This window comes from Pinus tabuliformis, chromosome 1_2 (assembly GCF_031772625.1).
Source record: "Pinus tabuliformis cultivar Carrire ecotype Pingquan chromosome 1_2, CPIR1, whole genome shotgun sequence".
Classification (NCBI taxonomy): Eukaryota; Viridiplantae; Streptophyta; class Pinopsida; order Pinales; family Pinaceae; genus Pinus; species Pinus tabuliformis.
The window spans coordinates 359,665,925-359,692,595 of NC_142298.1; the positions used below are offsets into that span (position 1 = coordinate 359,665,925).

Consider the following 26,671-nt stretch of genomic DNA (forward strand, 5'->3'; position numbering starts at 1 on the left):
TTAATGCAAGAAGAAAGACTCATTACTTTCAAAAGTCATCCAATCAAAGGAAAGTATTTACACAAAGTTATTTATGAGAAGGAAATGTTGGCAATACTACATGCACTTAAGAAATGGCGACCCTACCTAATGGGAAGACACTTCAAGGTAAAAACGGATCATGATAGTCTTAAATATTTTTTAGAACAAAGATTATCTTCATAAGAGCAGCAAAAATGGGTCACAAAGATGTTGGGTTATGAATTTGAAATCATCTACAAAAAAGGGAAGCAAAATATTGCGGCAGATGCACTCTCAAGAAAGGATGAGGATGTGGAAGCATTGCTTTGCACCATTTCTATTATCCAACCAGATTGGATAAACGAAGCAAGGGATGAATGGAAGAATGACGAAGAAGTGTGGGCACTCATTCAAAAGGTACAACAAGATCCCAGTACATCTAATACATATAGTTGGAAAAATGATTCGTTATGGTACAAAGATCACTTATACCTATGTAAGAATTCCCAACTCAAACAAAAGATTCTTATGGAATTGCACACCTCTCCCTTAGGAGGGCACTCAGGATTTTTAAAAACTTACCACAGGGTTAAGAAAGAAATTTTTTGGGATGACCTTAAATCGAATATTCAAAAGTTTGTGGTAGAATGTTTGGTTTGCCAAAAAAATAAAGTTGAAACAATTAAGACGCCAGGTCTATTACAACCTTTATCCATTCCAAGCCAACGTTGGGAGGAGGTTTCAATGGATTTTATCACAAGCTTACCCAAGTCCGAAGGAAAGAGTGTCAGCATCGTGGTAGTTGACAGACTTACCAACTATGCACACTTTTGTGCACTATCGCATCCATTTAAAGCCAGTACAATTTCTACTGCACTTATGGAAACAATTCAAAAGCTACATGGAAACCCAAAGATTATTGTAAGCCACAGAGATCCATTTTCACAGGAAATTTTTGGACAGAATTATTTTCTTGTCTTGGTACTCAGTTAGCTCATAGCTCATCTTATAATCCTCAATCTGATGGGAAAACTAAGATAGTAAACAAATGTTTGGAAGGATATCTTCGTTGCTTTGTATCTGATAAATAGACACAACGGGTCAAATGGTTGCCTCTAGCTGAATCGTGGTATAACACTTCCTTCCATATTGCAGCAAAAATGACCCCATTTATGGCACTTTATGGATATCATCCACCGTCCATCACATCATATTTAAGAGAAAATTCTAAGGTTCAAGCAGTGGAAGATCACATCGAGCATCAACAACAAGTTCTCCAACTCTTAAAGGATAACCTCACTTTGGCGCAGAATAGAATGAAACAACAGGGAAATCAACATCACAACAAAAGAAGTTTTGATGTAGGTGACTAGGTATTTCTACGGCTACAACCATATAAACAAATGTCCCTCAAAAGATTGGTACTATGGCATACAAATTGGAGCTTCCTGCAGCTTCCCTAGTGCACCCAGTTTTCCATGTTTCATGCTTAAAGAAGGTTATAGGTGACAAACTCCCAGTTCAAACAATACTGCCAGAACTTGACAAGGAAGTCAAAATCATATTAGAACCTGAAGCAGTCACAGAAACACAAACTCGACAGCTACGAAATCGATTCCATGTTTCATGCTTAAAGAAGGTTATAGGTGACAAACTCCCAGTTCAAACAATACTGCCAGAACTTGACGAGGAAGGAAAAATCATATTGGAACCTGAAGCAGTCACAGAAACAAGAACTTGACAGCTACGAAATCGATCAATTTTGGAGTATCTCATCAAGTGGAAGAACTTACCTGCTAAAGATTCCACATGGGAGGATGAGAATTTTATACAAAAGCATCCAGAACTACTCAAGCATTGAGGACAACACTTTTTTGAAGGAGAGGGGCATGTCAGGTCCCTATAATACTAGTGATTCCCCCATTACTATTGTCATTGTAGCCCTTATTGTTATTGTTGAGCTCCTATTCTCCCCATATTGTTATTATTGTGCCCCATAGAAGTCCACTATTGTTATTATTGTGCCCTTATATTATTATTGTTATGTCGGCTTTCATTATATTGTGACCCCTTAGACTCCTATATATAGAAAGGAGGTTTTTTCATTTGTATCATCCAAGAATTGTTCATTTGTGTAATGTAAAGGAGGGCCCCTCGAAGAGGTTGATTTTGAAGGTGTTGATCTATCTTCTCTTCTATCTTGTGCACTGGTTACATAATGTATGCTTTGAGGACTGGGAATCCAAGATAAGAATAGCCTTGGTGGAACACACCTTGAGAACCTGGGTGGGTATGTTCCAAGAGAGACAATGATGAGGGTGTTTATACATCATTGGTCTCGTCAGCATTGTGCTCAGATCTTGTGGAGAGATAGAGTCGTTAGTCAAGGCCTTGCTATGTGACAATGCTAGTTGATATGATGCTAAACAAATAGGTTACCAATCTGACTCTTCTAATGAGAAATTCTTTAGATTGAGAATGACCAAGTACCATTATGAATACCTTCCTAGTTACGAGGGAATGTTGAAAAGTGTAACTAGCTCTGATCTTCATAATGACGTGTAATTGTGATTTTATGTAATTGATGAAAAGAAGAAAAATAAAATTATTACTGTAATACTTGTCTCATGGGTTTCATGAGCAAGGAATTTTATTTTAGTGATGGCTCCCATTGAGTGCCTTTAGGATTTTTCATCTAGTCATAAAAGTTAATTTGAGTCTATGTCATGCGTGAAAGACCCTTCTTGGCATGTTACATTTGTATGAGAGTCAATGAAAGTGTCAAATAGCCCTCCAAGACAAGCACAAGTATCTCCTTTCAAGTCGGCTTCAAGAACAATAACAATACCTCTCCAAATGACATGTCAACCCAGCTTGCTGTCAAGTAAGCTTATTTTGATGAGGAAACAACTATTTATAGGATAGCTAAGTATCATTTCAAGCAGAGAATTTCGGTGGTCATCAAGTTTGAAGTAAGAGGTGTGAAGTGCAGCGAGGAAGCTTATTATCAAGCAAAGGAAGGAAGAGTATAATTCGAGCTCATTTCTAGTCTATTTTTGGGTTGATATGCTCCACATGTGTGAGGTAGCAAGAGATCAGTTGTAGCAGAAGAAGTTGAGAAGAATAACAGTCCTCATTGGGTAGCCAAGTTGGAAGAAAGTCAAGATAAAAAGGGAGTCATGTCAAGCTAGAAGAAGACCCTATCCAAAGTGAAGAAAGGGAAGGCATAAGATAAGGTCTTGTGCATAAGCTAGGGTTTTTGAATTAGGATTGTAGACCTAGTTCAACGAGGCCAAAGGTTTGAAGTAGAAGGAAGTCGAAGTGGAAGAGGAGTCGAGAAAAGGGAAGGAGCAAAAAGTTGACTATCGTTGTCTAAGCATCTCATCAAGGGAACTTGTGTCTTGGTCGTGTAGTGGAAAATAGGTCAAGGGTCTTGGTCTTGGTATTCGTCAATTGGAATCTCTATAAGAAGAAAAAATTGTTCAGGTTTTCCTCTCAAGTGGGAGAGGTTTTGGCCCTGGCTGATAGCCTATATTCTGTGTCTCTTGTCTCTTTATGGTTTATGCATTGGTAGTTGTTTGATGAAGAAGAACACTAATAACCTAAGTAAACGAATATCCTAATCTAAAGAAGTAAAAATAACTCACAAGCAGTTACTAATAGAAGAGAAATCACTTAATCTTTATGCCCTAGATTTCTCAACAAAAACCCGGTTCCAATTTTTTAAACTATGGTTTTACGCATGTTTCAACGATAAAAACTCCATTGCAAACCCTAAACCTTATATATCTCATTAATAGTCTTGATCCTTTGTTGATTTACTATTGTAAGACTATTTCTTCTAGTTGTTATATGACATTACATGACATATCATTGAAAATCTATCAAACCTAACTCATAAATGCACTCTATGTGGTCTAAGGATAGTGTGCCTGAACTTTGGTAAAGAACATCTTAGGCCTCCTAGCTCTACTAGTATCCTATCCCAATCATTGGACCTATGCATCACCTTGAACCTCATTATTGACTATCCTTTATGTGGTTTGCATATAGGGAAGCCTCCCTTGATGTTTACTTACACTAAATAACTGGAGAAAGGCTGTTGAGGTGACAGTGGTGGCCAATCTCTTGTTTCCACGAGATCTATGTCTACCTGGGCAGGGTTTACACTAGGACTGCTAGATTTTGTGGTAGCAGTCACTATCAACCAAATGAAGAACCTTTACCAAAGGTTCACCAATGGCACACAAAAACCTACAATCCCATCCAAAAACATTGATTGTGTTTTACAAGTTGGGCTATGGCTTGCCCATCCCCTTTAGAGCTTTAGACACAAGCATTCCACTTATATGAAAAAAACATCATCTATAACTCCGCCATAGAATGTGGAGAGACTAAAGAGAAATGAAGCTACTAGTGAAACACATGATTGCAAGACAAATCAACTCTTGTTCCCTATGAACTGTCTCATGAGCATGAGAACATATCTCTAATTATATATATATATATATATATATATATATCATGACACTTCAAGCTAAATCAATGACTTCCATGCTGCAAGAATTTTGCACATGCCCTCTTAACATCAAATCAGCACAATCAGTCATATATATATATATATATACTTCGTGACACTCCAAGCTAAATCAATGATTTCCATGCTGCAAGAATTTTGCGCATGTCCTCTTAATATCAAATCAATGCAATGGGCAGCACAATCAGTCCAATAGCTCTCAGTAAGCAACCTGCCAGCAACAACATAATTAACAGCATTGTCCATAATGGCTTGGACAACATACTACAAGTCTACAGGCCTATCTCATGTATGAAACCATCCAAAAATTCACATAGTAAATGTGGATCTTTCAAACACAAACGAATCAATAGATTTGATAAGCATTGTACAGTGTACCCTAGGGAAAATTAACCAAGAAACTGAGAATGGACTTGCCCTTCACATCTGCTCAACATAATGGTGCATATAGTGATCTCCCATCATTCCCTAAGCTCAACCAATTTCTCAGTGCAATCAATCTTATCCCCTAGAAGGAGAGGCACCTTAAAGTCAATACAGGAAGGCCACTGTACATCAAGCCAACAATACTAGCAGTGTCAAACATTGAATTATAGAATATATTGTTCTTCGCAACATTGAAAGGAAAGTCACTCCATAGGAAACATCTAACCATAATACTGTTGTCTTCCTCCTTCTCCCTTGTTTTATATTGTTTTCTAAGCATTGAGCTCAATGCAAAGAAATGTGAGGATACCGAGGGCATTATAGAAGATGTGGTCGAGGATTGGGTTTCCCCCACACCTGAGATGCTTCTTGATGTTTTATTTCCAAGCTTGAGCTTCATTTCTTTCCTCTAATTTCTCTTCCTAGCAACATCAAAAATTGATTGATATGCAGTATGAACAATTCATCGCGTAGATGCAAGGAAATAATCCACTTCATGCCCAGGGATTTTGGCAAGGTGGTAATTCAAGCTGCTGATTCCACTGAACATTTCCATTCCACATACCTTGCAGTTAAACCTCAATCTATTATGACCCTTATATGGTTCAGCATGCTCCCACATTGGGTCCAATGGCTTTGACATTTTGTAGGGCATTGATTAAAGTTTTAAACCTCTGAAACAAAACAATGGGGAAATTCAATTCAACACAAAACTTAACGAATGCTGCAATTAAAATATCAGAGCTACTTAAGAGTCAAAAATCCCATTAAAAAAGGGCAACAAGAGGTATATCTAATGGGCATTGCAAGCCCTACACTAAATCTTGAAAAACAAAGAAGACACAAGCATAAATATTTCTACAAACTTTGGAATATGCATAGAGTAGATCAGAGTAAATCCGCACTCCACAATTGCTCGATCAATTGCAATGAAAACAGCAGATTTCCTCAAGTTTCCTTGACGTAAAATGGTCATAGTATCCTCAAAGCTCAATCCCCTCCTCACTCACTTACATAAAATGAAGTTCAAAAAACCAAAAAATGGTTAAGAAACATGTTTGAGGCATCAGGTCAATAATTTGCATCGACTTGTGATATTATCAGAATTTATCACAAAATTTTGAATTTATTGTCCTAATTTCAAAAAATGAAATTATCGCAATAAATAGACCTGATACTATCAACTTCAGGAATTTATTGTGACATATCACAATATTGGTGATATATTGCCCATAAATGTAACACTAGTCCAGGCTCCCAAATCCTGCTAGCCATGGATATGCACAGTGTCAATGTCAATTCTCTAGTTATTCAGTGGAGCTCACCCTCAAATGACCATGACCAACCTCTTTCCACTGCTAGCATGGTCATTTTTTCAGTGATTTAGGCATAGAATTGTGCCCTTTGTCTTTTATAATATCAAGTTTTACATTTGAAGTATTTGGCATAACTGAGCCTGTTTTTCTTGCCCTCAACATCTTGCTCATGGGTGTTCTCGTTTAAGCCAATCCAACACCACAGCAAAATGATAAATGTTTTCCAACTCTAACCTTGACCATCTCTAAGAAGTCCAAGCCCTCAGATCCTGCTTGCACTGGATGGGACCTTGTGCAGCCCGCTAATGTGGATCCTTCAGTCACTTGATGGAGCTGACCCCCAAATGACCATAAGCAACCCCATTCTATAGCGAACACAATAATTTCTTAGTGCTTTATATTTGGAATTCTGCCCTATATCTTTTATGATCTCTTATTTTTCATTCCAAATGTTTTGGCCTAATCCAGCCCATTTATTTTGCTCTCAACATCTAGATAAGTGTTTTGGTTAAGCCAGCCCATGCAGAATTTTGTTTCGTGGGCTATGTTTGCGCAAGGCTGCATTCATGGCCCATTTTTTTAATTAAAGCCTTGCGCACACTATTTATATTAATACTCAAAGGAAGCTTTAATTCAAAAAATACATACATATTTAAGGTTATAGTGATTATATATGAGATAAGTGCATAATAGTCTTGATATGCATTGTAACTAAGTAATCAAGGTCTGTGGGTGCAGGTATATATGTTACACGTAGGGTTCGTATACAAGTTACATGTATATAGTATATAATATATAATATTATTAATCTCTTATCATTGTGTCTTAGGGTGTGAGTCATATTATCTGCATATATCGAATATGTGATGTATAATATATGATAATATATGTACAAGTATTGATAATATATACATATGTTCCACACAATGCGCACACACACACAGCCCCTCTCCTCCCCCTCCCCGCAACCCCAAGCTCTCTGACTTTGAAAATCGTATACCTATACCTCCACCCACAAACCCCGGATACCAGAAAATTCAATCCAAATCCATAAAAACTACAAAAGCTACAACCAAATATAAAGCTTGTTAAGCTTTCTGAAAAGTGTCATCAGAAATAAGGAGTACATCTCCATAATTTTTTATAGACAATTGGGAAAAGGCCGCTGACTTAGTTATAAACCTAATAGAGATAATAACTTTTTTAGTCACTCATGCCAATAAATTTATTTATGAGCAAATAGAATGCAAGTGCAACTAATACCTGCACAGATTGCATTTGCTGCAAATCAGCAAGTGCCTTTGCCCTGGACTGCACCCAACACAGGAGATCACAAAGTTAGAAGCTCTTTTCTAGCTGCAGTGGACAACCTTCAACACCAACAGAATCTTACATGCCCTAAAGAAATTAGAGCAGGAAAGCAAAACAAAACTGATTCATTTGTCGCCCATCTTTCATAGTAATGAGTGTATTTCTCCAAGGAATTTTTCGCCATCTCCCTTCTTCTCTCACATTCATCATACTGGAGATATAAGTACACCATAAGAAACAGCAACAAATATATGCAATGGCTAAGATTGAAAAATTCACATCAGCCATCAAACATAAAACTGCAAAATTGTTGATCCAGCAATAAGGGGAAATAAGACAAGTATCGCACAACTCCTTCTTGTTTTGCTGTCTCATATCGGTTACAGGCATAAAAACCACCTGTTCTTTCACCATGATCTGACCAAGCACCCAGACAAAGCCTGCACAGATTCATGAGTATTCCATACAGAAGTAAGTGATCTGATTTGCAAGTATTCCGTACAGAAGTAAGTGATTTTCTCATAACACATAAACACTTTTAGTTCAAGATGCATGAACAGTTATTTGCGTGTGATTTGAAGCTCAGATCATGTTTTCACTCCTATCATCTTCGTATAGCAGTCTACCAAATATGAATTTTAACCAATGTAACTTGGAAGAATTCATAGAAAAAGCCAAATGAACATATGTGAAACTTTCAGACCTTCAAAACAAACACAGTGCTACATAAAAGAACTTTGAAATTTTAAATGGTTACGGTAGACATACCAGCAAAATTCAAATTTACATGGTGGTGTACAGGTAATATGCATGCAACCTTGGTTTTTCTCAATTGGACGTTTGCACTTTGGGCAAGGCTTTGAATTGGCAAGTATCCTGGCATTCCATTGTAAAATCAAGGTGTACGTCAGAAAAAAATTATAATGTTGATTGATCTACTTCAAAATGCCAAGAATCTAACTAAACTAACCATATCTAAACATTCTGAATGAGAAAAAACATGGATTTATACTGGTAAATCACATAACAAAATACTCTGGATGAATACAGCGGTATGGTCCATCCCTGAGCAGCAATGGCCTTGGAGGTGTCTGAACCCGAATTGTGGTTGCAATGATTGGATGAGCTTTGAACAGATCTGTGAATTTCTTGCATTTAGAGTTGGGTGTCAGCGAGTGGTAGTCTTTGGGCTTTGAACAGACAAAAGAATCATTAATAACATCAGTGCACAGCTCCAATTCATCCCCATATAGAATTGCAGAGACCAAAAATATTGTAGAAATTGTCCTTCCCCATCTCCATAGAGGGAGCACATAAAGGTAATGTTTTTTTTTGAAAAAGATTTGAGATAGGGAGAAGAGATTCTAGGACGGTGGACAGCAACGACAACTATGTCATTTTAGGGTTTTGCAGGGTTTAGGGATTGATGATGAGAAAGAATATTCCACAAACCCAATGTACGGGCTTCCAGTCCTCATAGTGGGAGGACTCAAGGTAACTATGGAGGGTGAAGCTTCTAGGAATGGGTATCAAGACAAAGAAAGGGCCACTCCAATGCTTAGCTCGAAAGCGAAGTTCAAGATGACAGGGAGTGGGTGGAGATATGTGGAATGAAGAAGCCATTGCAAGCTCCATCGTTAGGGTAGGTCCACCTTCAAACAGATCAAAAGACCCTGTAGCTGATACAACAAGAGATGTCAATTGGGTCTAGCTTGAGTGATTGAGAGGAGTGATACCCTCCCTACCCACAAGTGACATGTTAAGCTCTTAATGAACATATCTAAAACAGGTTCGAGCTTTTACAGAATCTCCTTTACCTTAGGTGCCATCCTTGCAATGAAGGGAAGTGCCTAGTGGGTTTCCTCATGAAATGTATGACACAGACAAAAAAGAAAAAAAATAAATAAATAAATGATACAACAAGAGAGTGAAATAAGTGTAACACCACCTTTTGTTGCTAGTTAGAAAATATCCCTTTAATGAAGGGCACTGAAATGAGTTTGGCAGATTCTTCTTTACTAAAGGCGCAAGATAGGCTTTTGAATGGGAATGGAGAGGGTAGTCAGCTGCCTAATAGTCTGAGCTAGGTGCATGAGAAAGGTTCCCCAATGCAGATGACAAGATTTTAAGAGGTTCTAGGAGAAAGGAAGAGGTAGAGAAAGGGCCCCAACTCCAAATATCTATGGGGAGGAAGAGTCATAAGTGCATTAAGCTATCAAAAGCAAACACAAGGCTAGTATTGGGGAAGGATATCACAATGGCTCAGGTAATAGACATGTCTAGTAAAACCCGAACTACTCACTTCTATGGAAGGTTCTTAGCTAAAAATTCCTTGCCTTATAAATTGAGGGGAATTGGTCACAAAAGCTACGGTATATGTCCTGTTTCAATACTTAGTGCATGTTACCCACCACCTGTGGGTCATATCCATGCAGGAAAAATTTTCTCCTAGATGGTCCTCAGCCGGCAGCAAGCAACCCCTTGCAGCCACCAGATAGCTCGATGTGCCACTATCTCCGCATCTGAGCCAGCCATATGCTCCCTCGCCCCTCTGTTATGATTGTATGTTTGACAGTGGGCCTTCAAACCCCGAAGGTATGGCTTTTCATTGTGTAGTTGGGTATTTTTGTTTACATATCATGGACACTTTTGGGCATGGATTAGTGGGAAGATTCGGCAAAAAGAGTAGACTCGATTCGTACTCTTGTCTCCTCGGTCCAATTTGATGGTTAACCTTTTACCCTAGTCTCGTGGAATCTCCTTTATTGACTACTATCTTTAGGGGCGGCACTACATGGGAGATCCCAATTTTGGTTGCGTGGTCCTGCTTCCCAACACCACATACATCATTCCCTTACGCTCATTATAACCCCTTTCACCACATTTCCCATCTGGGTCCATATTTGTCCACAAGGAGTTAGCTTGCCCCTCCCCTTGTCCACACTTTGGGTCGGGCTTGGAGCGATTCCCCGAAGATTCATGCAACTAGAAAGAAAGGAAAAAGCATAAGTTGGCCACTCTCAACAAGAAATGTACCACAAAATGCAAAAGATGGCCTGGACATACAAATTTAGCGCGTGGGCAAAATCCAACATGAACTTTGCCCCTATCATTATGGCCATCACCCTCATTCCTAGGGCCCCTTATATTGCCCCCTACATCATTAAGGAACCCATGATTGTCCAAACCCTTGGTGGGCGATGAACTACCCTACCTTAAAGGGCTATTCACTGTTATATCTTACACATCATGCTCTCATCCCCTGGAACCCCAAGCAGTTATAAAAAGAAAAATCAATAAAAGGTGAAGGCATATCAATAAGGGTGATAAAACAAAGGTCAGGGTACATGATTCATACACCCAAGTGTCGGCTTCCCTTATCATGGCTACCTTTGTGTTGTGGCATGTGGCTTGGAGCCTTCCCCTGATGCCCCACTTTGTTCCATCATTATATCACATGCCACCTACCATTTGATGGATGTACCATGGACATGTCACTCCCCTTAGAGGTTGAACCCACCTAATAGGGTCCTTGGCTAACCTTCTTCTTGAACTTGGAGACAATTGTGCATTGTAAAGCCCATTATGGAAGGGCATGCCACTATGAAGCGTCAATTTGGTTCCATGATTTGTAAGCTCATTTACTCAATTGCACTAATGATTTGTTGTACTAGAAGGTGAGGGGACGCATTGGATCTTATACAAGATTGCAAGTGGGTCTACATCTTGGGTCTGGTCTCCCTATATGGGGTCCATGCCATCCAAAGGGTTATATTGGCATTTGAAGGGTGAGCGTTGAGAGACATGGGCTGAGAGACATGGGCCTCCACCATAGTAGAGAGTAGATCGCCAAGTCATGGGATCGTTCAGTCGCTTTTTCGTGTTCCATTTATTGGATGATGATGATGCACCTGGACCACATTTCCCAACCGGCTACACTCTTGCACCACACACTTGGTAGTTGAACCAGGGCCCAGATGAGGATGTGTCTCACTATGGGGGACAAAGGGAGGGCTTGCATCATTCTTTCAACCCTTACAGATGTGATACAAGCTTTTTCGATCCATTTGGAGGCTCAGGAGGATGTTTTTGTGCCCCCATAGCCACTTGGAGGCACCACAAGTCATTTGCTCAAATATCAAGGGGCCACCCCCTTTATCACTATGTTTGGAGTCCATCCATTCATTTTGGCACATATTGGACTCCTTTAGGCCTCTTCAAGGGCCCTTCGACCTATTGTATCTATCATCTGCCCTCTTGAGATGCTTGTTTTTGTATTATGGAGCTATCTTGGTGGCCTTGTCACCAAGTAATGTTAATTTTGCAAATTATTTTATTAGTTTGGGCATCATTAGGCCTAATTAGGAAAATCGACCCTTAGAGGATGATATAAATTGGTGAGAGGCTCATTCTCCTCTCATCATCGCTTGGATTTGGATGCTATCTCTTCTTGATAATTTTGCTATAGCTATTAGAGGACGAATTGGATAATATTTGATCCACTTTGATATGTGGAAATTTTGTCTTACTCTTGGAGCTTCGATTTTCTCTCTCTTTGATGATTGGATATATTCGCTATGCTTGTGAGTACTCTTTCATGGTATATTTCCCTATTTTATGTCAAATGTATAATGTATGGAATTTTTGCTCATGAAATCTATGTTTCTGCCCTAATTGAAGTGTAAATTTGATTTTGTGAGGGTTTTGCATATGCTAGATGTCTAGTATGGTGAATGAATGTTCCTAGGGGTTTATTATCTATGAAATTTCCTAGATAAGCCATCAAATTGCAGCAGTAAGAAGTATAAATTTTCTTGGTAACCTAGTTGTTGCCTTTAGGGCCATACGAAGTTTTTGGTGAACTCCTTGATTGTGCACAAGATACTCCATACGTTGAGATGTCATCGAATCCATTCTCCCAATAGACTAGGCATTGGTCTAATCCTTGGTGATCACTTCAACGAAAATCTATTTGCCTTCCTCTCTTTCTTTCTCTAAGCCCTAACCCTAGTGTCTCAAAGGGAATCACCTGAATTTTATTGCAACCATCCATTTGGTGAGCAAGTTGGTCAATAGTTGTGTTAGGGTGTCCTCTAGGCCCTCACAAATTTTGAGATCAATATCGTGGCTAGATTTGGAATTATTCCAAGCCCTAGCTCCAACTTTGTTCTTAGACCTAGGCTTCATTCGTTAGTGGCTTCATTGAGGATCATTGCACTAAGTCTCAAGACAAATCTAGCTTCCTTGGTCCTTTTCCCATCCCTCACTTGGTCAAGACCCTTTTGTTTGAAGTTTCATTTGAAGCCCTTGACCTTATTTGGTTCCACTTGGGCTTCTTGGTGGTCCCACATCTTTAACAATCAAATTTCACAAGGACCATCTTGGGAGACCAATTCTCCTAGGATTCTTAGGTCTAGGGCGTCCATTCATAACATAACCCTTCATCCCTAGGATTCTTAGGTCTAGGGCGTCCATTCATGACATAACCCTTCATCCTTAAGCCTAGGATCCCTTTAGCCCTTCTTAGAGAGCCATCCACCTTGCTTCTTGAGCAAGAAACCTCTTTCAATTGAGTCTCTCCTTTGAATAAGTGCTTGAAATCACTGCTTTTAGATCATTGATATACCAATCGTAGTGATTGACCTATTATTGGGACCCCTCCCATCGGTGAAAGTTTGTAAAGCGCAGGGAGCCTTAGCTGAGGTGACGATGGGCTATTGCTCCATTCTTGCCATTTGACCTACTAGTTTCTCTCTAAGAACCCGTCCTAGGACCCTGCTAGATTGAGCAGTTACATTTTTAGCGTCATTGTCGAGGACACGAGGCATGTGTCTTGTTCCCTTACGACATTATTGATATATCATTTTGGCGACTCCATTGCAAGAAAGAAGCCCTAGTTCTTCATTGAACTTCAAAGTTAATGCTTGTCGGGTGAAGCAAGCATCTATCAAGGCATTTGGATTCACCCTGGTGACTCCATTTTAATCCTAATATGAAAAATCATGAAAAATGGCTTATTGTCAAGAAGAAAATACCCTTGGTTCTCTATTCGCAAAACTCAATGATCAAGACTTTCAAGAACTACAAAAGACTGTGGACCAATGTGTTGAGTTTTATGAAGATTTGGTGGAGAACATGGATAAAGATTTCATACTCAGATATTGTAGCATATAGAGCAAGGAACTTTACGTAGTAAAATGTGCCTATGAGAAAGATCCTAATCGTCTCCTTGAGTTTGCTCGCCACACCTGTGCTTTCAATATCCTGACTGATCTTGTCAATGAAAAATATTATAATCAATCACAAAGCCCCATAGAATGTAATCAATTGGATGATCAAGGTCACCCTAAAAAAAAAATCCAAATGTGGGAGACCTTCATGAGAATGATGGATATATGAAAGGATGGACTAACCCTAAGGATCACGATGACCATGATCCCATGGAGGACCTTCTAGCTACAAGTTTAGGAATTGGGAATGAGCATGGCATAAATGAAAGCCACATGGAAGTCCATAAGGATGAACATGTTGAAGTGGAGTCTCTCATTCAAGAAAGGGATCTTGAAGGTATGGATGTTGTAGCTCCCCGGGAAGATGACATATATGGTTTCTTATGCATTAATTAAGGAAAATGGGATGTAGGTGACCATCATTTTGACAGTGACCCTATCTATGATACCGACAAGGAAAATGAGGTTGATGATGATTTTCCCATTCACACAAGTTAAAGGGAGGATCATTCTTTTTCCCATTCATGAAGAAGAATTGTGGAAAGTAGATGGCCCCATTTATGATGACAATGATGACCACAAAGAGAGCCCCACTTTCCCTTGCTTTCTCCAAGATTCCAAAGTCATAGTTGCACTATCTATGAACCCTTGCTTTGCCATTTCCCATGCCATCATCGATGTTAGTGAGTCCTTTTCCCCTCTTGAGTATGATGTTGGGAAAGAACCACATATAAGATGTATTTCCTCTTCCCAAGCATAGCATCAAGATTATGAGCACACAATCATTGCCCCTATCCAACATGACCATCACATCAAGCAACCTGTTTGTTGTGCCCCTCCATCTCCTCAGTCCCTTTTTCTTTCCCATCATGACCTTTTCACATCCACAAAGCATAACATTCTGAACAATGATTGCATCGTTGTGATAAGGAGTTCTTGGATTTAATCATTCAATCTTCCATCCTATGCTGAGAAGAAGGGCTCCGCACTTCTAGATTGACATATTTTTCCTCATCTAGGACTCCTTTCTATATCAAATGGATATCATATTTTCCCGGCTCCCAACCGCATCATCCACCATGTGATTGTGTCTATGTTGGCTTTTGGGATCTATTTCAAGAGTAATCATATAGACAAGCATATTTGTGTTGATCTAATGATATGTTGGTTACACTGGCTCTATGATTACACATAGTATTTGTCTGAAATAATATGCATGTTAGGGTAGGATGCATTGCATATCGATTTTCGCATTATAACTAAGGTCATATCGTTTTATCACGCTAGAATAGGTGCATTTAGATTAGAATTTCATTTAGAATAATATTTATTTCTTGCTAAATTTTATGGCCTAATATAAGTATGGGCGATCATAAGACACCACCAAAAACATGTTGCCCCATGTGCTTGCTCTTTGACATGTGCAGGTAACATGTTTGCGGTCCCAAGAGATTGCTAGTGTTCTCATGACCTCCCCGTTCAACTACGTTTTTGCACTCTTCTGACAAATCAGTTAGAGTCAGATGTTACCCACCGCCTATAGGTGATATCCATAGGGGAAAATTTTTCTCCTAGATGGTCCTCAGTCGGCAACCACCGCCCCTTGTAGCCACCAAATAGCTCGATGTGCCATTATCTCTGCCACCTAAACCAACCATATGCTCCCTCATCCATTTGTTATGATCGTATGTTTGAAGGTGGGCCTTCCAACCCTGAAGGTATGGCTTTTCATTGTGTAGTTAGGTATTCTTGTTTACTTATCATGGATACATGGATTAGTGGGGGAATTCGGCAGAAAGAGTGGGCTTGGTTTGTACTCTTGTCTCCTCAGTCCAATTTGATGGTTAACCTTGTACCCTAGTCTTGTGGAATCTCTTTTATTGGCTACTAGCTTTAGGGGTGGCACTACATGGGAAATTTCAATTTTGGGTGCATGGTCCCACTTCCTGAAAACACATACATCATTCCCTTTCGCTCATTCTAACTGCGTTCACCACAATTCCTGTCTAGGTCCACATTTGTCCATTGGGTCCATAAGGAGTTAGCTTCCCCCTCCCCTTGTCCACACTTTGGGTCGGGCTTGGAACGACACCCCGGAGATTGATGCAACTAAAAAGAAATGAAAAAGCATAATTTTGTCAATCTCAATAGGAAATGTACCACGAAATGCAAAAGATGGTCAGAACATACAAATATGTGGGAAAAAGCCAAACACGAGCTTTGCCCCTATCATTATGGTCATCACCCTGGTTCTTAAGGCCCCTTATATTGGCCCCCTACATCATTAAGGAACCCATGATTGTCCCAACCCCTGGTGGGTGACAAACTACCTCACTTAAAAGGGGTATTCATTGTTATATTTTACACATCATGCTCTCATCCCCTGGAGCCCCGAGCAATTATAAAAGGAAAAATTAATAAAAGACAAGAGGCATATGAGGAAGGGTGGAAAAAAAAGGCCAAGGTAACTCATGTACCATGATTTCTCACTCCTACATTCATACACCCAAGTGTGGGCTTCCCTTATCATGGCTACCCTTGTGCTAAGCCATGTGGCTTGGAGCCTTCCCCTGATGCCCACTCTGTTCCATCATTGTATCACATGCCATCTGCCATTTGATGGATGTACCATGGACATGTCACTCGCCTTAGAGGTTGAAACCACCTAATAGGGTCCTTGGCTAACCTTCTTCTTGAACTTGGAGACACTTGTATGTTCTAAAGCCCATTATGGAAGGGCATGCCACTATGAAGTGTCCATTTGGTTCCATGATTTGTAAGCTCATTTACTCAATTTCACTAATGATTTGTTGTACTAGAAGGTGAGGGGACGCACTGGATCTTATACACGATTGCAGGTTAGTCTTAATCTTGGGTCTGGTCTCCCTATACGGGGTCCAAGCCCTCTAGAGGGTCATAATGGCATCTGAAGGGTGAGCGTTGAGACCCATGGGCCTCCACCATAGCAGAGAACAAATCACCAAGTCATGGGATCCTTCAGTCGCTTGCTCGTCTTCCATTTATTGGATGATGATGGTGCACTTGGACACATTGCCCAACCAGCTACCCTCTTGCACCACACACTTGGTAGTTGATCCAGGGCCCAGATGAGGATGTGTCTCACCATGGGGGACAAAGGGAGGGCTTGCATCATTCTTACAACCCTACAGATCAGATACAAGCTTGTTCGATCCATTTGGAGGCTCATGAAGATGTTTTTGCATGCCCATAGCCACTTGGAGGCACCACAAGTCCTTTGCTTAGATATCAAGGGGCCACCCGCTTTATCACTACATTTGGAGCCCACCCATTCATTTTGGCACATATTGGACTCCATTAGGCCTCTTCAAAGTCCCTTTGACCTATTGTATCTATCATTTTGCCCTCTTGAGACGCTTGTTTTTGTATTATGGAGCTATCTTGGTGGGCTTGTCACCAAGTAATGTTATTTTTGCATATTATTTTAGTAGTTCAGGCATCATAATTAGGCAAACTCAACCCTTAGTGGATGATATAAATTGATGAGAGGCTCATTCTCCTCTTATCATCACTTGGATTTGGATTCTATCTCTTCTTGAGAATTTCGCTATAGTTATTGGAGGACGAATTGGATAACCTTTAATGCATTTTGATATCTAGAAATCTTGTCTTAGTCTTGGAGCTTTGGTTTTCTCTCTCTTTGATGATTGGATATATTCACTATACTTGTGAGTACTCTTTCATGGTATATTTCTCTATTTTATGTCACATGTATAATGTATGGAATTTTCGCTCATGGAATCTATGTTTCTACCCTAATTGAAGTATGAATTTGATTTTTTGAGGGTTTTGCATATGTTATATGTCTAGTATGGTGAATGAATGTTCCTGGGGGTTTATTATCTATGTAATTTCCTTAATAAGTCATCAAATGGCAGCAGTAAGAAGTATAAATTTTCTTGGTAGCTTAGTTGTTGCCTTTAGGACCATACGAAGTTGTTGGGGAACTCCTTGATTGGGCACAAGATACTCGAAGGTTGAAATCACATTGAGTCCACTCTCCTAATAAACTAGGCACTAGTCTAATCCTTGGTGATCATTTCCACGAAAATCTTTTCACCTTCAGGCCTCCTCTCTTTCTTTCTCTAAGCCCTAACCCTAGTGTCTCCTAGGGCATCACCCGAATTTTATTGAAGCCATCCATTTGGTGAGTGATTTGGTCCATAGATGCGTTAGGGTGTGCTCTATGCCCTCACAAATTTTGGGATCAATCCCATCGCTAGATTTGGAATTATTCCAAGCCTAGCTCCAGCTTTGTTATTAGCTCTAGGCTTCATTGAGGATCACTACACTAAATCTCAAGACAAATCTAACTTCCTTGATCCCTTGATCCCTTTCCCCTCCCTCACTTGGTCAAGACCCTTTTCTTTAAAGTTTCATCCAAAGCCCTTGACCTTATTTGGGTCCACTTAGGCTTCTTGGTGGTCCCATATCTTTATCACTTAAATTTCACAAGGACCATCTTGGGAGGCCTATTCTCCTAGGATTCTTAGGTCTAGGGCATCCTTTCATGACATAACCCTTCATCCTAAGCCTATGATCCCTTTAGCCCTTCTGGGAGAACCATCCACCTTGCTTCCTGAGCAAGTATCCTCTTTCATTTGAGTCTCTCCTTTGAATAGGCCCTTGAAATCATTGTTTTTATACCATTGATATACCATTCATAGTGATTTCCCTATTACTGAGACTCAACCAATCGGTGAAAGTCCGTAAAGAGCAGGGAGCCTTAGCTGAGATGACAGTGGGCTATTGCTCCATTGTTTCCATTTGACCTAGTAGTTGCTGTCTAGGAACCCCTTCTAGGACCTTGCTGGATTAATTAGTAACAGTGCATGACATTTTAGCATTTCACTCTCATTCTGAAGAAGACGACCAATTGATAATGGAGGCAAAATTGGATTGGGGTTTTGTCTCTCTTATTCTAAAAACATGGTCTCCATTTTTTAACCTAGACCAAAGCAAGTCACTAGGGGTCCAATTTGGGTCAATCTACTGATTTTAGCCTCAAAATTGTGAGTAGAGGGTGTCTTTGAAGCCACGAGGAAAACACTAGAAAAATCCTAAAGTTTTACCCTAATCTTTAAATAGTGAAGTCTCATTCCATTGTTCAAATATTTGTTGGAATCAAAGATCATGGATGGTTTAGCAGAACCAATAGAGATCGTGGTGGGCAATAATGTTATGGGTAGTCTTTGGACAATGTTGATTTACCATTTTGATGCCTAGGATGCCATGTGCATGGGCATTTGGTGGAGGTCAAAAAAATTGGAATATGAAGAAAATGTTGGAGGAAGGTGTATAGAAAGGGAAAGAGGTGAACGAATCTTTGGAAGTAGACATTCAAACAGGAAATGATCCGGGTTGGAATCAAAAGAGAAAATAAGGTATTTTATTCCAATCTACAACTACTAGGACAAGAGAGGACATCATGGAAGAAGGTGGTGGGGACATGGAATCGAAAATGGTCTCCAACACTCAACTAGCAATGATGGATCAATCAGTAAGTAGGATGTTATTGGACTGAGAGACAATTCATCAAGAATCTCTAGCATATCGAGATCCAGTGTTAATTTGTAAGCTACCTAGCTGTTTTAATTTGTTGATTTAGTAAATAATTCTGGAATATTGAGTGGCTTAGAGTGCCCTACCTTAGACAAGTTATTGAACGGTAAAAAGAGGATAACAGCTAAGGAGGGAAAGTTTGGTCGGATCAAGGCAAAAAGGATCACCCTTAATAAAGGAAGTAAGAGGTACTTTGAGTTTGTTAATGGGAAAGAAGACTCAAGGGGTACTAACGTTCCTCTTTACCAAATCAAAAAGGGAGGGTGGAACAACATCTATCTCTTTCAAGCACCCATAATTCTAGAAAAATGCTTAGCTTTAATGATTTTAGTGGTATAGTAGGGGGATTGGAAAGGGAAGGGGATAAGAGTATCCCTCTTCTAGTAAGGGGAAGGAAGTTCCATATTTCTTTGGCCCAAAACAAAGCCTTTTGGGAGGTGACAGAAAGCAAACAATTAACCCTTAACGCATCCCTTAGAGCAAGGCATAACCTGGAGGTGATTACAAAATGTTAATCCTATCCATCAAAGATATCTCTTAGAGACTTGCACTTCTATTTTCAGGGAGAAGAGAATGAGATCACCACATCTTACATTTACTTAGGAGCGTAGTTCACAAGGACTCGTTTTGGCATGAGATAGGCCCTCTAGCCCCAGCTCAACAAAGGGAATGGCTCTCTTGCCCTCATCGAGAGACAGTGCTTCCAGAGACAGTTTCAGGACATCTCGTCCAATCTCCACTTCATGGACATGATTATTCAACCTATGGTTCTCTATGGCTTTGAGGTCTGGGGAGCAAGCTTGGTACAGATGGAGAGAGTCTAGACATTGCTTCTTAGATGCATCATAAGATTCAAACATACATTCCATAGCCTATTATCCAGGTAGAGTTTGGTGCCCACCCATTTTGCCTTGAGGTAATCTTCCACCTAGTCTCTTTCCTCCATAAAGTTAGAGCTCTCCAAGACTCGGTGGCAGGGAGAGAACATTGCCCCTACCTAGCACCTTGCTCCTTAGAGGCCCTCACTTCAAACCAGTCTACAGGTTGAGCTCGTCGATGGTTCTCAAAGGCATCTTAACTCCTCCAGTCTGTGGCCATCTCCCTAGAGCACCTCCCCCCATCCAAATTCTCTCGTGATGTGTCGAATCATCTTCTACCTACTAAACAGGGGTTGAACCAGTCCATCAGAGAGCATATCTATCGACTATACACTTAGGTCACCTGGGCTTCACCTCCTACGGACCTTGGTCCGAAAATGTCTTTCTATTTGGAGCATTTCTTAGAGCTACGAGATGGTGTTGGGTCCCTATAATACTAGTGATTACCCCATTACTATTGTAGTTATACCCCTTATCTATATTGTTGTGCCCCCATTGCCCCCATATTGTTATTAATGTGCCCATAGAATCCCTCTATTGTTATTTTTGTGGCTTTATATTATTATTGTTAGGTCGGCTGGATTATATTGTGACTCCTTACACTCCTATATATAGAAAGGAGGTTTTGTCATTTGAATCATCCAAGAATTATTCATTTATGTAATGTAAAGGAGGTTGCCCCCTCGAAGAGGTTGAATTCTAAGCCGTTGATCTATCTTTTCTATCTTTTCTTGAGCTGGTTTCATAACATTTGGTATCAGAGCTTTGGATTCTAGGGTTTCGCTGCTCCAAACAGGTCATCGTGGCATTTTCGCTATAACTTTTTTTCTGTGACGTTTCAGAAGTCGTAAAAAAAACCCATTTGAGAAGAAATCGCGTTGAACGTTGGGTCCGAATTTCAGAGCTTTTCGGGCGATATTTTCGAAGATATGATCTGAGGAAGTTGGTCTTTTTGCAGACTCCTGAATTACACTCAAAACAGGTGACCTGGGGAAAATCGTCATAACTTTCTTTCTGAGCATCGGATTGAAATTTCGTAAGAAGGTACAGAAAGAGGACGGACTGTAGTTTTCTTTTATATATTTTTCAAAGTCAAAGGTTGAAACAGTGACACGTGGCACTTCATACAAGTTCGCTCTACTGAACTAGTCTATAATCAGGTCACTGCGGGAGATTGTGCATAACTCTTTCTTGGAGAATCCAATTTGGATTAGACTAGTGGCATTGGAAAGAGGACATAGAAGGCTACTACAGGTCACAATTTCAGAACTAGATGATTCGAAATTACAGAGATACATCAGATTCAATATCAGGCTTCTACAAAGTAAAAAAAAGGTGTGTAGTTTTTTTTTTAATTTTTGCATAAGCTAGGTTTGAAGGAATTCAAAGGGCATAGTAAAGCATTATTATCGGTAACTGATGCCCCGAGGAAAGAAAATGCAAACACCTAGTAAGGAACCTGAAAGCTCTAGCATGACTCATGAAGAAGAGAAAGAAATGCTACATGATATATCAAAATTACAAGAACAAGTGCAACAAATGTCACGCTCACAAAAGCTAACAGATGCTAAGATAAATGGCGTGGAATCTAAGATAAAGGGCATGGAAGCTAAGATGGATGATCTGAAGGCAGATTTGAGGACAGATTTGAAGACAGACATGGCAGATTTGAAGACAGATTTGACAAATTTTCTACAAGAAATACTTACTAATGGTGAAAAGGTTGTAAAGGAAACTCATGATGTGAACAAAAGAAATGTTAATCATGATTCCATAGACTCTAATGTTGGATCGAAGACTCACCATATTCCAAAAATCGATATGAGCAAGTTTGATGGCAAGGATCCCGCCACATGGATATTACAGATGGAGCAGTGCCTTGATCTCAATAATGTGCAAAACACACAAAAGGTACGTATGGCAACTTTATATTTGGAACCAAATCAGTTTGTATGGTATCAATGCCTTTGCTCTCGTAAACAATTTATCACTTGGGCAATTTTTACGGAAGAATTGATAGCACAATATGAGGATACAAAAAGCAACACTTTTTTTAGCCAATTGATAAGTCTCAAACAAAAGGGTTCAATAATGGAGCACATTGAGGAGTTCCAAAAATTGAACATAAGGGTAAAAGATATTCCAGAGGAGCATAGGGTTGATGTATTCATAGGGTCTTTAAAGGATAATATCCAACATGATGTTCGACTTTGGGAACCTGATTCATTAGAGAAGGCATTCAGGTTAGCAAGAAAAATGGAAAGCAAAATTATGGCAACCAGGAAGCATACCACTCACAACTATAAAGACGGAAGTGCAGTTGCCCCTAGTCTTCCACAACCTATAAGGTTGACACCACAACAATTGGAAGAAAAAAGAGCAAAAGGGCTTTGTTATAGTTGTGATAACAAATACACTAAAGGTCATAAGTGTGCTGAGAAGAAATTATTCTACATAGATTGTGAAGAGGAAGAAGAAAAGGAGCAAGAAAGGTCAAAAGAACAGGATATGCTCCAGGAACAAAGCCTAGATGAAGAACAAATAAATCCGACCATATCTTGTAATGCATTGGCGGGAATTACCACTCCTCAAACCATCAAGATAGAAGGACAAATCAAGAAGAAAAAGGTAATAGTGTTGATTGATTCAGGAAGCACCCACAATTTTATTCATTATAGGGTAGCAAAAGAATTGAATTGCTTCCTATATCCAGCACCAGAGTGTCAAGTGATGATTGCAAATGGAGGAACAATAAATTGCTCTGGAAAGTGCCAAAATATCAAGCTATCCATGGGAGAATATGTATTGACTATCCCAATGCTTTCCATTCCAATGGGAGGTGTTGATGTTGTACTAGGAGTCCAATGGCTACAATCCTTGGGTACAATAGCTTTTAATTTTCAAGAACTTTTCATCAAATTTTCTACGGAAGGAAAGGAAGTTGAATTAAGGGGTATTGCAGGGAAACCAGGAAAGATAATCAGCTCTAATGGTATGACAAAGCTTCTAAAAAAGGAGCAAAGGGGTGTAATTGCACAATTATGTTCACTAGATGTTTCCACATTAGAATCATTTATTTCTCCAGATCTCCAAAAAGTCCTGGACAATCATTCCAAGGTATTTGAGACTCCCAAAGGTCTCCCACCTATGCGTGATCATGATCATGCTATTCATCTGATTCTAGGAAGTGTTCCTCCAAACATCAGGCCGTACAGATATCCCTATGTCCAAAAAAGTGAAATTGAACGTATGGTTGCAGAAATGCTAGAGGCTGGTATAATTCAACCAAGTCAAAGTTCTTTCTCTGCTCCAGTAGTATTGGTGCACAAGAAGGATGGATCATGGCGCATATGTCCGGATTATAGGGAGCTCAACAAGCTCACTATTAAAGATAAGTTCCCCATTCCTGTCATTGATGAATTACTGGATGAATTGCATGGATCAATTTACTTCACCAAGTTGGATCTTCGTTCAGGATATCATCAAATCAGAATGAAGATTGAAGACATTTCGAAAACGGCATTTAGAACTCATGAGGGTCATTATGAATTTTTGGTCATGCCTTTTGGCCTTACCAATGCACCTTCAACATTTCAAGGTTTGATGAATTCAATTTTCAAACCATTCCTTAGAAAATTTGTGTTAGTATTTTTTGATGATATACTTATCTACAGCAAGTCTTGGAAGGATCATGTTGAACATGTTGACAGGGTGCTACAACTATTGGAGGAGAAACAATTATATGCCAAAAGATCCAAATGTTTTTTTGGAGTCCAGGAGGTGGAATATTTGGGTCATATTGTATCTCATGGAGTTAAGGTAGACTCTAGCAAAATTAAAGCCATTAAGGAATGGAAAATCCCCACATCCATAAAGCATTTGCGCGGATTTCTTGGGTTGACAGGGTATTATCGCAAGTTTGTTAAGAATTATGGGAGAATAGCAGCACCTCTAACGACATTATTGAAGAAAGATGCATTTTCATGGACTCCGGAAGCAACAAAGGCCTTTGAACATCTTAAAGAGGCAATGTGCCAAGCACCGGTCTTAGCTACACCGAACTTCACAAAAACCTTTATTGTGAAATGTGATGCTTCAGGAAATGGAATTGGTGATGTTCTAATGCAAGATGAAAGACCCATTGCTTTTGAAAGTCGTCCAATCAAGGGAAAGTTTCTAAGAAAAGCTATTTATGAGAAGGAAATGTTGGCAATACTCCATGCACTTAAGAAATGGCGACCCTACCTAATGGGAAGACACTTCAAGGTAAAAACGGATCATGATAGCCTTAAATACTTTTTAGAACAAAGATTATCCTCTGAAGAGCAACAAAAGTGGGTCACAAAGATGTTGGGTTATGACTTTGAAATCATCTACAAAAAAGGGAAGCAAAATGTGGTGGCAGATGCACTCTCAAGAAAGGATGAGGATGTGGAAGCATTGTTGTACGCTATTTCTATCATCCAACCAGATTGGATAAATGAAGCAAGGGAGGAATGGAAGAATGACGAAGAAGTGTGGGCACTTATTCGAAAGCTACAACAAGATTCCAGTACGTCTTATACATTTAGCTGGAAAAATGATTCGTTATGGTACAAAGATCGCTTATACCTCTGTAAGAATTCCCAACTCAAACAAAAGATTCTTATGGAATTGCACACTTCTCCCTTAGGAGGGCACTCAGGATTTTTATAAACTTACCACAGGGTTAAGAAGGAATTCTTTTGGGATGGCCTTAAATCAGATATTCAAAAGTTTGTGGCAGAATGTTTGGTTTGCCAACAAAATAAAGTTGAAACAATTAAGACACCGAGTCTATTACAACCTTTATCCATTCCAAGCCAACGTTGGGAGGAGGTATCAATGGATTTTATCACAGGTTTACCCAAGTATGAGGGAAAGAGTGTCATCATGGTGGTAGTTGACAGAGTTACCAAGTATGCACACTTTTGTGCATTATCACATCCATTTAGAGCCAGTACAGTTTCTACTGCATTTATGGAAACAATTCAAAAGCTACATGGAAACCCAAAGATTATTGTAAGTGACAAAGATCCCATTTTCACTGGAAATTTTTGGACAGAATTATTTTCTCGTCTTGGTACTCAGTTAGCTCATAGCTCATCTTATCATCCTCAATCTGATGGGCAAACTGAGATAGTAAACAAATGTTTGGAAGGATATCTTCGTTGCTTTGTATCTGATAAACAGACACAATGGGTCAAATGGTTGCCTCTGGTTGAATGGTGGTATAACACTTCTTTTCATACAGCAACAAAAATGACCCCATTTATGGCACTTTATGGGTATCAACCACCATCCATCGCATCATATTTAAGAGAAAATTCTAAGGTTCAGGCAGTGGAACATCACATTGAACATCAACAACAAGTCCTCCAACTCTTAAAGGATAACCTCGTGTTGGCACAGAATAGAATGAAACAACAGGTCGATCAACATTGCAGTGAAAGAAGTTTTGATGTAGGTGATTGGGTATTCCTACGGCTACAACCATATAAGCTAATGTCCCTCAAGCAAGCTAAGAAGGATAATAAATTATCACCAAAGTATTATGGTCCGTACAAGGTGTTGCAAAAGATGGGTACTATGGCATACAAATTGGAGCTTCCTGCAGCTTCTCGATTGCACCCAGTTTTCCATGTTTCATGCTTAAAGAAGGTTATAGGCGACAAACTCCCAGTTCAAACAATATTGCCAGAACTTGACGAGGAAGGAAAAATTATATTGGAACCGGAAGCAGTTATAGAAACAAGAACTCGACAGCTACGAAATCGATCAATTTCAAAGTACCTTATCAAGTGGAAGAACTTATCCGCTGAAGATTCCACATGGGAGGATGAGAATTTTATGCAGAAATATCCAGAACTACTCAAGCGTTGAGGACAACACTTTTTTGAAAGAGAGGGGCATGTTGGGTCCCTATAATACTAGTGATTACCCCATTACTATTGTAGTTATACCCCTTATTTATATTGTTGTGCCCCCATTGCCCCCATATTGTTATTAATGTGCCCATAGAATCCCTCTATTGTTATTTTTGTGGCTTTATATTATTATTGTTAGGTCGGCTGGATTATATTGTGACTCCTTAGACTCCTATATATAGAAAGGAGGTTTTGTCATTTGAATCATCCAAGAATTATTCATTTATGTAATGTAAAGGAGGTTACCCCCTCGAAGAGGCTGAATTCTAAGGCGTTGATCTATCTTTTCTATCTTTTCTTGAGCTGGTTTCATAACAGATGGCCTCATCATCCAACCCCCCTACTTGCACCAACATTGGATGCACTCTCTCAAGATACCCCTAAGGCAACTTTGTGTTCGCTTACATCATTTTAGAGTTGAGACCAA

General features: G+C 39.6%; 1 protein-coding gene across 2 annotated transcripts in view; it reads right to left on the bottom strand.

Moving 5' to 3' along the window:
• LOC149205861 (putative E3 ubiquitin-protein ligase ARI8) overlaps positions 1-26,671 on the bottom strand; it is a 446,435-nt gene that overhangs the window by 172,690 nt on the left and 247,074 nt on the right. For both annotated transcript variants that reach the window (XM_089395192.1, XM_089395193.1), the window contains exons 8-11: positions 8,359-8,466; positions 7,940-8,030; positions 7,712-7,801; positions 7,543-7,590 (exon numbers count right to left, since the gene is read on the bottom strand). In XM_089395192.1, the coding sequence (XP_089251318.1) occupies positions 7,543-7,590; positions 7,712-7,801; positions 7,940-8,030; positions 8,359-8,466 (337 nt within the window). The remainder of the gene's footprint in view (positions 1-7,542; positions 7,591-7,711; positions 7,802-7,939; positions 8,031-8,358; positions 8,467-26,671) is intronic.